The 12,897-nt window shown below is 49.6% G+C and overlaps 1 protein-coding gene across 2 annotated transcripts in view; it reads right to left on the bottom strand.

The window, feature by feature from the left end:
- Positions 1-2,755: 2,755 nt before the first annotated feature.
- Ndufa10 (NADH:ubiquinone oxidoreductase subunit A10) overlaps positions 2,756-12,897 on the bottom strand; it is a 39,635-nt gene continuing 29,493 nt past the window's right edge. For both annotated transcript variants that reach the window (XM_052192910.1, XM_052192911.1), the window contains exon 10: positions 2,756-3,157. In XM_052192910.1, the coding sequence (XP_052048870.1) occupies positions 3,089-3,157 (69 nt within the window). In that variant the 3' untranslated portion in view covers positions 2,756-3,088. The remainder of the gene's footprint in view (positions 3,158-12,897) is intronic.

Genomic DNA, 12,897 nt, shown 5'->3' with positions numbered 1-12,897 from the left:
ATAACCACACCTGCATCACTTTCCAACCAAGAGAGTCCTTCAAGACAGCGCTGTTTATTCCACTGGCCAGCTCTTACCCACAACGGAGCTTTCTTTCTCTAGCTCCGCCTCACCCCTCAGCTCTGCACTGCTCTGTTGTGCTTCCAGCAACCTGAGCCTCTAATGGTCAGACTGAAGGATGGAGCCAGGCAGATCTGCAAGGCTGCATGCAGGGAATGCTAACCACGCGGACCATGCCTCCTGCGGGGAAGAGGTGGCCCACAAGCAGTTTGAAGCTGATTGGTCCCCTGCATGGTCCCCGCTGCAGGCTGTGGAGAGGATTGAAGGAAGGGTGTGGGGAATGCTAGGGATGTCTGAGATGGAAGATCCCCACATTTGGATCTTACCATCTGCTGGGCTGTTTCCTGGGACTGTGAGGAGGGAAGTCAGTGTCTTTGTCCCAATCTGGCTCCCAGGTGGCACATTTCATTTCTTGCCACCGACCTGTGGGCTGAGCCATTCACATCCCACTGGACTATGCCCCCACCCCTGGAATGCCCTGGCTCTGTGCCCTGTCCAGTCGCTCAGCCATGAGGCTACTGCATTTGGTAGGAGCACAGGGACCTTCTGCTTTCAATCCACACAGCATGGAAAAGATCCTACTGCGGTTGGAACCACCCCTTTCTAGGAAAATGCAGGTGTAAAAGATTTGTTTGACATCCTGTCAGAATACTAAAAAATGTAGTAAAAGCCAACCGCTTATGGGTGCCAATGCTATCCTGCTTTGAAGATCCCTTGCAGTAAGCCTATTCTGGAAATCTCTGGTCCTGGGGTGTCTGGTGAGAATTCCAGAGAGAACAGGACACATCCAAACTCACAGCTCCAGCCTCCTGTCAAGTCTAGGGCCATGTAGCCGAACAGGGTTAAATTCTGGTCATATCCTAATCCTGGGTTTGCTTTCTTTCAGATGAGCCTCCCTCTAAAGAAACCCAACAGGAAGAACCCCAGGGGCTGGCTTTGTATTAGAGGTAAATAGAGGCCAGCGGGTGACTCCGGCTCTTCCTCCCATTCACCCAGCTCTGAGCTGTCTTCCTTCAAAGCCCTTGTAGCCTGATGCTGCAGCCCTAACCTTGCAGATCAGCCCCAGGGCAGGCCTGTCTCTTTGGTGCTCACAGCCAATCCTGAAGTCCTTTTTGGTACACAGAACACAGGATGTTTCCAAGCAATTAGGAGCCTGCAGGCTTAGAAGAGGGGCCTGCGTACAGCAAGAAAACACTTCGTTCCTGTGGCACTGCTCAGCCGCACAAAGTGTAGGCCGACTGCAGGTCCTTGGAGCCCCTGGTACCCTTCATCCTCAAGTGGCCACCTAGTCACATGCTGCCCTCACTGAACTGCTTTGCCGGGTGAGCAGCTATTTGTCATAGCACCATGGTTGTGTGGTGGATTGCATTTGGCAGCAGTCAGATACCTGGGGAGCATGCCAGCTGCCACCAGGCTGCAGGCTGAGTCTAGCTCTGCTGACAGAGGAAACCATGAGAGCCTTAAGTCCATGAGGACTTCCCCAGTCAACAGAAAACACACAGAACTGGTGTTGAGACAGTGCTCTGTTCCCAGTCCTGAAAGGCTGCCAATATGGGCTATTCAGGGTGCATGGTTACATTTCAGCCCGGATCCGCAGTTTACAGAGCAGTAGGTGTTTCGGTGAAATTGATGAGGTACTGTATTGAACCCAGATCAGAATACCTACCAGTCTCAGGGCTTCGTCCTGGGGATGGGTAAGAATACTCATCTTCCTCTGCCTAACAGAGTGAACACTGGAAATTGGCAGATGGACTCCTGTGTCATACTACATCCAGGGAGTAGAGCCATCAGGGAAAGAAACAAGCACGTGGATTGAGGGACGGAGTCTGTGCTGGCGAGCTAGCCACCAGGGCTGAGGTGGCTGGGCAGTGGCCCAGCACCTACTACTGAAAACGCCCTGTGCCTGCTACGTGGGCTTTCAGGGGCAGCAGCGCCATCCAGCCACACAGTAGGCAGAGCCACGATAAAGATGCTTTCCTTCTCTTTAACCCTCAGGAGGCTCACAAGCTACTCAAACCACAGAATTCCAGGCTGGCCCATTTCAGGAGTGGGGAGCGGCAGGCAGGTGGCAACAGCAGCAAGGCCAGCTTTTCTGGAAGATCAGAGTGTTCTCTTCTGTACTGTCTAACACCGACCTGCTCCCCAACCCGTTCTGTGTGTGACTGGATGGAGCCCAGTGCTGCCAGGGAGCTGAGCACTAAATTCCACGAAGTTTTAATTAAGTTAAATGTAAGTCACATGTGCTCGGAGCAGCCACAGCAGGGGTCTCAGTACAAACTCACAGCTCAGGACAGACAACTTAAGGACCCCTCAGACTGACACCAGCTCTACGGACTATTCCCCCAGGTTCCAACGCAGGTGAACAGGAAGCGGCCACTGCTCTTTTCACTGGGGACTGGTCTCCTCATTTAGGAGAACAGCATCTGTACCCGCCCATACTCTATGTTCAGCTTGCTCTTCAGAGATGAGAGCACAGCCCCCCACCCCCACCCCCAGGGCGGCCGAGGAGGGAGCCTGCTCTAAGACCCTTAGCCTGTGGTCATTCTTCTTTTCCATTTTGTTCTAATGTACTGTTAAAAAAAATGCTTCAGAAAAAAAAAACCTGCTTCAACACTGTGAGACCCAAAGTGCAGGGGTGGGTTGGGGCAGGGCTGAGTAACCTGTCACCAGGCACAAGGGTGCTGCAGACACGGGAGAAGGGGCTATAGAGCCAGCTTTATTTCTTCAAGTTGGGAGAGCTCAAGGGAACAGCACTGGGGCAGGGGGCTTCCAGCAGACCAGCTCAGTATTGCTTTATCCCCAGATGATTCCAAAGCAACACTAGAAGGTTCCAGAACCTTTTCAATAGAAGTTGATTCTTTCAACTCTGACTAGGCACGGGCCAGATTCTTTGTTAGATCATTTTTTCTGGCAACTCTTGATCATCTGTTTTTTTCCTGTTGTCTTGTAAAGCTCTGGAGTTCACCGAGTTGGGCAGAGCAGACATCCTATCTTCACGGCTGTGACACAGCTAGGCAGAGGGCACCATTCACTTCAGCCAGATCCACTTGTCACCTACTTCGGCATTGTACCCAGGGGCGTACTTGCGTCCTGGCAGCTGTTGGGGAAGGCATCAAACATGGTTTAGAGTAAAGACCACTTTCCCAATCCTCAGAGTTGGTCAGCTACTGCCCATCCAGTACCAGGGACACCGAAGGCAGGGATGCACTGTAATGAAGCAGCCTTGCCCAGAGTCGAGTCCAGGACAGACATCCGATGGAGACAGACCCCTAGCTGGGTTTTCTATTTTGTATGAAGAAACCAGCAGCACTCAGCGATTACTGGCGGAGGAGGCGGGGCTTAGAAAATGCCTTGTTCTCAAGCCCTGACTGCCTGCTTGACTACTGTGAATGAAGACAGTAGGTTAGCTTTGGGAACCAGTGAGGGACTCATCACTAAGAGGCCACAGTCTGACCACTCTGGCTTCCGTGACACCATTACTAATGACTCATCAGGCTCCTCCTGGTTATTGTCATGGAGACCCTGCAGCTTTGGAACACCAGCTGGCCTTTCATGCACCCCAACCAATCACAGATGATAAAGATTTTGGGGTGGGCGAACTCAGAGCCCGAATCTGGGCTGGGGTAGCAGCTGAGCTGGTCAGCCCGTCAACTCCCCTTTAACCGCATCACTTGAGCGAGCGATTGAGCGAGCTCTCCGGCCCTGCTCTGGCTAGGCCGCTGGCAGGAGGCAGGGTCAACTTTTCTGCTCTCATGCCCTTAGGGCCGGCTCTCCAGCACAGCCAGCTCTACTGCGCTGCCCAGTCAAGGCGCATCTCCCAGAGCTGCAGTCTAAGAGGGGCTGGCTCACCAGTGCATTCGCCATCAGGGCCAGCTCCACTGTATAGCCCAAGGGAGTTACAGTTTAGCTCCCCCCTGCCCCAGAGATACAGCCAGTGAGGGAGCAGGGCCAGCTCTCCCCACTGCTGCAGATGGTGAGGGGCAAAAGGGACCAGGCATCACCCCCACATCACCTCAGATGAGTGGCAGGACCAGCTCTCCTGAGACCACTGACTCATTGCAATGGACATTCACAAGTGAAGATGTGTGGACAGACAGATCTACTGTGGGATGAATTGGGACACACTACAGCTTCCATGATGAGATGTTGTCTATGCTTTTTGTTGTTGCTGCTTGTTTGTGTGCATGTGTTATTTTGGGGGAGGCTGCAAGAGTGAAGGGTATTAGGGGAAGAGGAAAGTGGACTGGGGTACATGAGGTGAAACTCATGAAGAATAAATAAAAAGTTTAAAAAAAAGAAAAATGGTATTGACTTACTCATGAATTTCCTATAATTATTAACTGATAGCTCTGCCTGGAACACTGATACTCAAAATATTTGAGGAACTAACTTCTTTTGGTATCTTAGCTAATATTAATGTAGGAAACTAGGAAAAATCTTGAAAAGTTTTTCAGGCAATGGCTTATTTTGAAATATATTGATTTGAACTTCTTGGAGTTTTTTTTTTTCTTTTTTTTCAGAATTCATTATTATAACTACTTCAGATTATCTTTGTGAGTTCCAGTAGTTTATTGTGTGGGTGCCCATGTACTCAGATATGTGTACTGTGGTTTCTTGTTCTATATTGAGTTTATTTTTTCCCTGTTTAGGGAAAAAAAAAGAAAAAAAAGAAAAAAAGAAAAAAAAAAGAAAGAAAAAAAGAGGCCGTGGTCCCCAGGGCCTTGGTTTGGAAGGGGTGCATAAAGGGAGTGTGAACTTTGCACGCCTGGGAAATGCAGGCAGGTAAGGGAGACAGCACAGGGCTGGGGGCGCGGAGGACTTGGACAGGACAAGATTAGGCCTTGGGAAGCCACTGAAACACCCAGGCCTGAAGAAACATTGGCAAGAAACTACCCTGGAAGCCAGGAAGCCATGGAGAGGCCCGGGGCTGTGACGTGACTGAAGGGATGGAGAGCTCGGCCTCCCTCTGCAGCCGCTTTGCCCTCCCTGGCTGGTGGTACGCACAGCCATAGAGCTCAGAGAGAACTCCAGACAGACAGAGAGATAGCAGAGCAGGTGGATGCACCACACAGCCACAAGGGCAGCCTATCAGTCCACTGTACGAGGGCAGGCCGAGGCTGGAAACATCCCTACCCCCATTTCCCCGAAGCTAGCAGCAAGAGGCTTTCCTGCAGAGAAGGTGGTGAATCTAGAATGGCCTCAGGCAAGACGCTCAGGTGTAGTGTGTGGGAGAAGAGCTGGCAGAACAGCTCCTGAAGCACAGCTTCTCCAACTGCCACCCAGCTGAGGAGGTCACTTCTTATTTACTGAAGCAATCCATACAAGTATGCCTGATGAACCGAACACACCCCCTTTAGAGGATTACATCTACACTGCTTGTTCTTGCAAACAAGGCACCCCCATCCACTGTGTGCAAGTTGGCCATGATGGCCGCACCAAGGTCTCATTGGGAGCTTGAGACATGGTGGCAACTGTCATCTTGTGTACAGCAAGTGATGTTACTGAGGTCTGTATTACACCAGTGGCCAGTTGGCCAGCATGTCCAGGGGCTTTCAACCACCACTGCCATGAATTTTAAACTAGAGCAAGTAAAAACTAGCTGAAGACCACCATCCTGTTGAGCCTCACCAATATCTAACTGCTTCACAAAAGCCACTTTCTGGAATTCTTAGGGCATGTAATTGCCTATAAACTCTAGGGAGGGCGCTCTGTCCTCCGGTTCTGGGAGAAAGCAAGCACCCGAACACATAAAGCACCCCCAGTTCCCAGCATCCAACCCTGCTTGCCTGTAGGCTGGAGGCCATGCTGATTTAAACCAACAATTAGTTCTTTGGGAGGTTGAAAGGAAGCTGCCTCTGGGGAGGGCCCCGGGCAGCTGGAGACAGGTCAGGACACTCTGCTGTACTTGTGCTTTCCTACAGAGTAAGTCACTTGCCTGGAGCACACAGCTATTCCATCCAGAGTAAGAACCAGCTCCCCTCACACAAGCACACGAGGGAGCTCAGTCTCCCAATTCTGGAGTGGGCCCTGCGCCCAAGCCCCTGACAACTCATCTACTCCCCCCAATGAGGGTGACCTGTGCCGCTGAGCCCTGCTGTCCCCAGCTCCCTTTCCACCTTACAGTGCTTCCCCTTGCTATGTACTTAGGATAAACTCCCAGAAACAGAACTGCTTGCTGAAGCAAAACAGCCTGAAGAGCAGGTGTGGAAAGCCCCCTCCACGGGTTTAACTAGACAGTGGGGAAGAGCTGGTCTGGAGTATGGTGTGGAGGCTTCGGCGAGGGCGCAGACTCGGCACTGGCTCCTTTAAACTCTAACCATGACCTTGGTCTCCCAGGACCTTCACGAGGCTCAGCGAGCTGGCTTCACTTCACCCCTGGTTCACTGTCACTCAAACGAGGCACTCCCTACTCACTGTGTGCAAGTTGGCTGTGGTGGCTTCACCCAGGTCCTATTGGGATCGTGAGACGTGGTGGCAACTGTCATCTTGTGTATACCAAGTGAAACTACAAGCACTGTGAAGGAATGGGGTTCTGAGAGCCATAAAAGGTGTCCCTGACATACCACAGCCAGCTTGAGTGGATACTTCAGTCTTCAGTGTGGACCCCCACGCCCTATCCCGACCATATACTGACTTGGGTCAACCTGTAATACAGCAGCTTCCAGGCCCTGAGAACTTTAGACCTGCCAGACTAAGGTCATCAAGTAACAGTAGCTTCCCAACTGGAAAGCTGAGACCCATGCACTATCTGATTCTCAACAAGTCAAAGTGTAGACGGTAGGACTTAGGGTCTAGGCAGAGAAGGAACTCCTGGATTTGTTACAGGGCCACTGGTCTTTGACTGAAGACAATGTCTACACAAGGCTGGACAAAGAACCTCCAGGAGCTGTGAGCAGAATGAATCCATGGTTACTCAGAGAGAGCTGTGGGTCAGATGGGCTCCCACCAGCCCGAGAGCTCTCCAGTCATATTGTACCCCCAACAAGCTGAGCTAGAGGCACTGGGAAGCTGGAACTGAGTGCTAGCAAGCTTAGTGCTGATGTGCACGTAACTGCACTGCAGCCAGAAAACTTCTGACACTTGTCTCAGAATAGAACAAAATCTAGCATTCCAAACCATGAAACACAATATCTTGCAGCCAGTGATAAATTTCCAGACCTGTGCAAGTGGAAAACACGACCCTCAACCAGAGGGAAATCAGGCTGACTCTGAAATGATGAAGACGATGGATTAGTGAACAGGGACATTAAAACATCTGTTAGGAAAGTGCTTGATATGTTCCGGGAACAAAATGACAGATGACAGAAATAAGGGAGAACTGGAAAACAGAAAGGACCCGGCAGGAGTTCCGAGTATAAAACTAAGATTCCGGAGGTACCATTCTATTGTCTGGGTGTAGGCATCCTGCACTTCGCTATTTGGGGCTATGAAGGACGAGACCTTGGGATCCACTGTGCTGCCCATGGCAGGCCACACCCTCACTGCCATTGCTGGGTGCACAGGAGCAGTGCCAGTCTGCTTGGTGGCCAAAGGCTCTTCCCAGAGGCATCCTCTCTAACCCGGCTGTCCTCCCCGCTGCCTGCCAAGCATGCCTCCGGCCCCCTGCCCCTTGCAATCCACCTTTCTCTGCTTTTTCCCAATACTTCCTTGTTGTTGCTTCACCACTTCCAAGCTTTCTGTGTCCTTGAAGAGTCAAATGAACACAATGGAACACCAGCACATTTCTTAACGGCATAGAAAAGAGCATCAAGACCTAACAGAACTGACTCCAAATAAAGCAGAAAGAAAAAGGCCAAAAAGTTCCAGAGACCCATGAAAACCCTCATTTAGTGCATGTATAAATAGTATCCCCCAAATCTTCAAAAGTAATGGCTAAACCTCTTCCCAATGCTTTGAAAAATACAGCTTACAGCTACTACATTGAGAAAGTCAGTGAACCTCTGCAGGATCCAGACAGGCAACCACGGAGGCATCACAAGGCACCCTAAGGCAGGCAGTAAAGGGGCTGCAGGATCCTGAAGGCAGCCACAGACAGACGGCGACAGGGACACCAAGAGCAAGAGCGACTAGACTTCGCACTAGAAACAACGCAGGTACAAGGTGTGGATAACCCGCCATGTGTTGTAAGAATGATGAAGCTAGAATCCTGTAGCAATTGAAAATACATTTCAGACTGAGTTGAACTAAATATATTTTTTTAGAAAGCCATCCACTGGAATTTGTCACCATCAGACCATATGTAAGAACTGTTCAGTTAGTCAGGCAAAACCTGGGCCCAAACGAAAGAATGGAGTACTCCCAACACGACAGCTCAGAAAGAAGACAGAAGTAGATCCTTGAAGGGTAAACAGTTTACCACATCCTTTCTTCCAACCCATTGCTTCAACACTGCTCCTGGAATGGCTTCTGGAAACAACATTATAGCCACAGAGGAGACTTCCCCTCTGTCCCCTTTTAAACCTTGTTTTCTAATCATCTTACAAAATAGGTTTTGATTTTTTCCCCATAACCCCACTGTCTTGTTAACTATCCCACCCCATACCCTGTCTTCCTTATTCTGGCTGGAACCAGTCTGTACCTAGCATGAACCTTTTCTACTGTCCTATTACCTGCACTCTAGCAGACGGCCTCCCTTGCGGGGTCCCTCATGGCTGCTTTCCAGCTCCTGGCTTCTACATATGCTCCAAGTTATGCACACAGCTCTAAAGAGTCTATGCTGGATCCATGTATGAGAGAACACGTGGTGTTTGTCCTTTTTGGCCCTGGGTCATCTGTTTTCTAGTTCTGTCCATGAGTACAATCCCATTTTGTATACATCACATTTTTAAAAGCCATTCATCTGCTGACAAGACATTCAGAAGGCTGGGTCCATTGCCTGGCTACTGTGAAAAGATCAGCAGTGAACACTGGGGCCAGTGTCTTTGTAGTAGGCTATCTCATCCTTGGGGTCTATCCCCGGGTGGTAGGGCTGGGCCATATGGTTAGTCTACATGTTGCTTTCTGCAGGACCTCCACACTGATTCCCATAGTGATGCACCAGTCCACACTCCCACCAACAGTGAGTAAGGGTTCTTTCCCCGTAACCTCGACAGCATCTGCCATCATTTCATTTCTAGATAATAGCCACACTGGTTGGGTGAGACGGAATTTCAAAATGGTTTCAGTTTGCATTTCCCTAATGGCTTAATTATGTTGAATCCTTTCTAAAGTATTTATTAGTCATTAATATTTCTTATTTTGAGAATTTTTTTCAGTTCCAAAACCCATTTTTAAATCGAACTGTTTTCTTAAAGTTTCTTTCCTTTTCTTCCTTTTTAAAAGTTCTCTGCACAATCTAAATGTTAGTCCTGTCAGGTGTATAATTGCCAGATATTTTCTTCCACTCCATAGGCTGCCTCAACAAAAATCCTAGTGCCAAATGTAAAATCTCTTCTTATAAGGTATTGGTCAGGGAGGCACCAGTATAGATTCCCAGCATTCTTCTTGGTTACCCACCAAAACTAAATGATAAGGCATCATGCACCTTGGCTGCAAAATACAGAGAGATCAAGCTGGAACTTGGCCCGTTGCTTCTTCCCTGCCAGACAGCGTTCACAGCGAGAAGGTGCTACACAGACTAAAGGGATTAGAAGAGGCACCAGTTCTACCAGCTGTGAACCCTACAACTATCAACACAACTTGTGAGATAAGATGTGCTTACAAGTACAATAGTGACAGTACTATTATAGGTAATCCACAACTCTTGGACTAGATTTGAAGCCTGCTCCATAGGAAGTAATGGTAACACACACACACACACACACACACACACACACACACACACACACACACACACCACTTTGCTCCCAAACTTATGGCTGGGCCACTGTAGGTCTTGGAAGGAACTTCCTGCTGTTGTCTGACAGCACACCAACTGCCTTCTAATACTTATGACCCACTCATGGGCAAACGCCACTGTTGACTTAGAGAAGCTTCTCTGGGAGTGACGAACGATGAGTGCAGAGACTCACGTCTGTTCAAGGCGCTAAGAATAAGAGACAGCTAAGTGCTCATCCCTCAAAGGAGATTTATATAGACGGCATAGTGGAGGAGGGAACTTAAAGAAAGTAAAAGTGGGAAGAAAGGAAAGGGGCTGCAAGAGGCTCTCTTCAGGGCGTGACTGAAAACATGCTCTCCCCGCAGCTGCGGTTGCCTGCACTGGGCTTTCCAAGCGGAGGCCTGTCAACAGTCAGCCATGGATAGATAGCGGAGGGACTCGTGGGACCCTACCCAGCCATACTGAACTGCTGGCTACTGACATTCTGGAAGTTACTGACTTCAGGTGCATACCCAGTGGTGATAGCTCTGAACCTGTGCTCCCACAGTGAGACCCACACCACCTGACAAGGCCCCTCTGGAGGCAGCTGCTAAGAGATGTCAAAGACTTTGCTAAGGACAAATGCAGAGGCTGTGAGTACAGAGATGGCCTCCAGCTCTATCACCAGACCTGTGGCGTTATGCAGAATTAAGTGATGAAGGTGCTGGTAAGCACCTGTGTGGATGAGGCCTGAGCATAATGTACGCTTAGAACATCTGGGTGCCAGGCCAAAGGGTGACCGTGAGATAATGAATCTGGATCGGGATCAACCTCTGGGTGCCTGTGTTTTCAGAGGCAATGACAGCATGAGGGCTCTGACCGATGGGTGGATGGACCCCTGGGTGGACATGTAAGACGACAAGGTGCCTGGGAGGTGGTGAGACTAGGAGCTGGGGAAGCAGGAAGCAGTGAGCACTGAGGGCGAGGCTTTGGGGTGACACCTGTTCTCATTCCTGCCTCGGCTTCTTAACTACCTACCTGTCTTCCTTGCCTGGATGGACTATCACCCCTGAAACTCCCAGGAAATAAGTTATTCTTCCTTGATATTGTTTTTGTCAAGTATTTAGTTGCAGCTACAAAAAAAAAAAAGCAACTACTAGAAAGTCTTCTGAAATGACAGTGACAGTCTAAACCCCACGGCCCCAGTCTATGTAGCATGGCCTGGTCAGCTGCTGACCCCTGCCCTGGTGCCCATTCTGTCCTCTAAGTCTCCGTGACTTCTCTTCCCACTGGCACTGCCCTTTGCCTACCCATTCACATGCACTCTTGTTTTTACCAACACTTTCTAGATGCTCGCTGCAGCCCCTCTGCAGTCATAAAGAAGCCTCCCAAGCCTCCCTCTCTGACCTTCCCGGAGTCCCCAAGGTGCACAGCCAGACAGTTCGCTCCTTCCCACTAGCCTCCTTGTTCCTCACAGCATGAAGTGTCCTGACAGCCTTGTTTGAAGTGCTCGTGTGGACCTGCTAGCTGGGCTGGCACTCCTGTACTTCCCAGGAGTGGCCGTGCTGGCTCCCAACACAATGACAGTAGTGCTTGCAGTGCACTGTCAGCACATCACCAAGTCAGAGCTGTCTGACGTCTGAGCATGGCGGCTGGAGAGCAGTTCTGCTGCCCAGGAAGCGCCTCTCACCATGAAAGGCCACACGTTCCTGGGCTGCCAATGGCTGGTGGGAAATGGACTGAGGGCCTTATCCACGCATCTCTGAATCATCCACAAAGCATTTCCAGTGGGACATTTTGTGATAATTGTTGCTGTCTTTAATAGCAAAGAAAATTCTGTCCCTGAGAAGAAAGTCATTTACTTATTTCCATGCATCATTTTAAGCCATCTTTAAAAAAAAAAAAAAATAAAAGCAACTTAGTTTCCTTAAAAGACAAACAAACAAAATTAACATTCCTCTAAATGGTCACACAGTCAACAAAGAGGAAAAGCCTGAAGAATACACAGTACTTTTGAAAGAGACAGAGCAGCTCTGCAGAGGAAAGGCTCCAGTTCATCAAGGTTTAGGGCCTCAACGGCAATGCTGATCATTCACCCCACCCTCACTACCTCACCAGTGCCCACCTGAGACTGCACTGCGAGTCCTTACACTGTGACTAAGAGCAAGGGGCAGGCACATCACTGCTGAGGGCCTGCAGGGACAGTTTGTGTCATTATGTCTAGATGGGGTCCTGGCACAGAAATGACACGCTGAGGAGCTCTAGGTGACAGCTTCAGTTAGCACTGAGTCCGTGCCTAGCATGAACTGAAGGGTGGTGATGTGGAGAGTATACTTGGGCAAGGGAGACATCCACCAGCCTCACAGCGTCCGATACACAAAACTGTTTTGTGAAACTAAACTTGGAAAACTAAACTTCTTTCTTTCTTTTTTTTAAAACACTCAGAAATTAAAAAGAAAAAAAGATTATTTGTTTAAAATCTTTAACATTTCTAACATTTAATCAAATCCATGTCCAGTGCCACGGACTCTCTGGTAGTCAGTATTAGGTCTCTATTGCTCTGCTAAAACACTATGACCAAAGGCAACTTGAGGAGCGAGGGAGGAGTTTATTTCATCTTACAGTCTGTAGTCCATCACAGGGGAAGTCGGCAGGAACAGAAGCATGGGGAATGGAGGACGCTTGCTGACTGGCCTGCTGCCCATGGCTTGCTCAGCCTGCTCTTACACCATCCAGCACCACCTGCCTAGGAGTAGTACTGCTCACAGTGGGCCGAGCCCTGCCTTACTGTGAATCAAGACAATGCCCCCCAGGCTTGCCCAAGCACGATCTGGTAGTGTCATTTTTCAATTGAGGTTCCTTCTTCCCAAAGCTTGTGTCAAGTTGACAAGACAGCATCCGGAAGAATATGAGAACACAGAAAGCCTTACAACACAATGATGGTGACGTGTCAGGCTCACCGTAAAGCCACCTCCCTACGTGTGGCTCACTAGTTGGCTCAGACCAGCTCTGCCCTCCCATCCAAGCAGACAGATGGCTTG

The sequence above is a fragment of the Apodemus sylvaticus genome, chromosome 9 (genome assembly GCF_947179515.1).
Source record: "Apodemus sylvaticus chromosome 9, mApoSyl1.1, whole genome shotgun sequence".
NCBI lineage: Eukaryota > Metazoa > Chordata > Mammalia > Rodentia > Muridae > Apodemus > Apodemus sylvaticus.
This window is presented reverse-complemented; position numbering and strand designations above follow the sequence as displayed.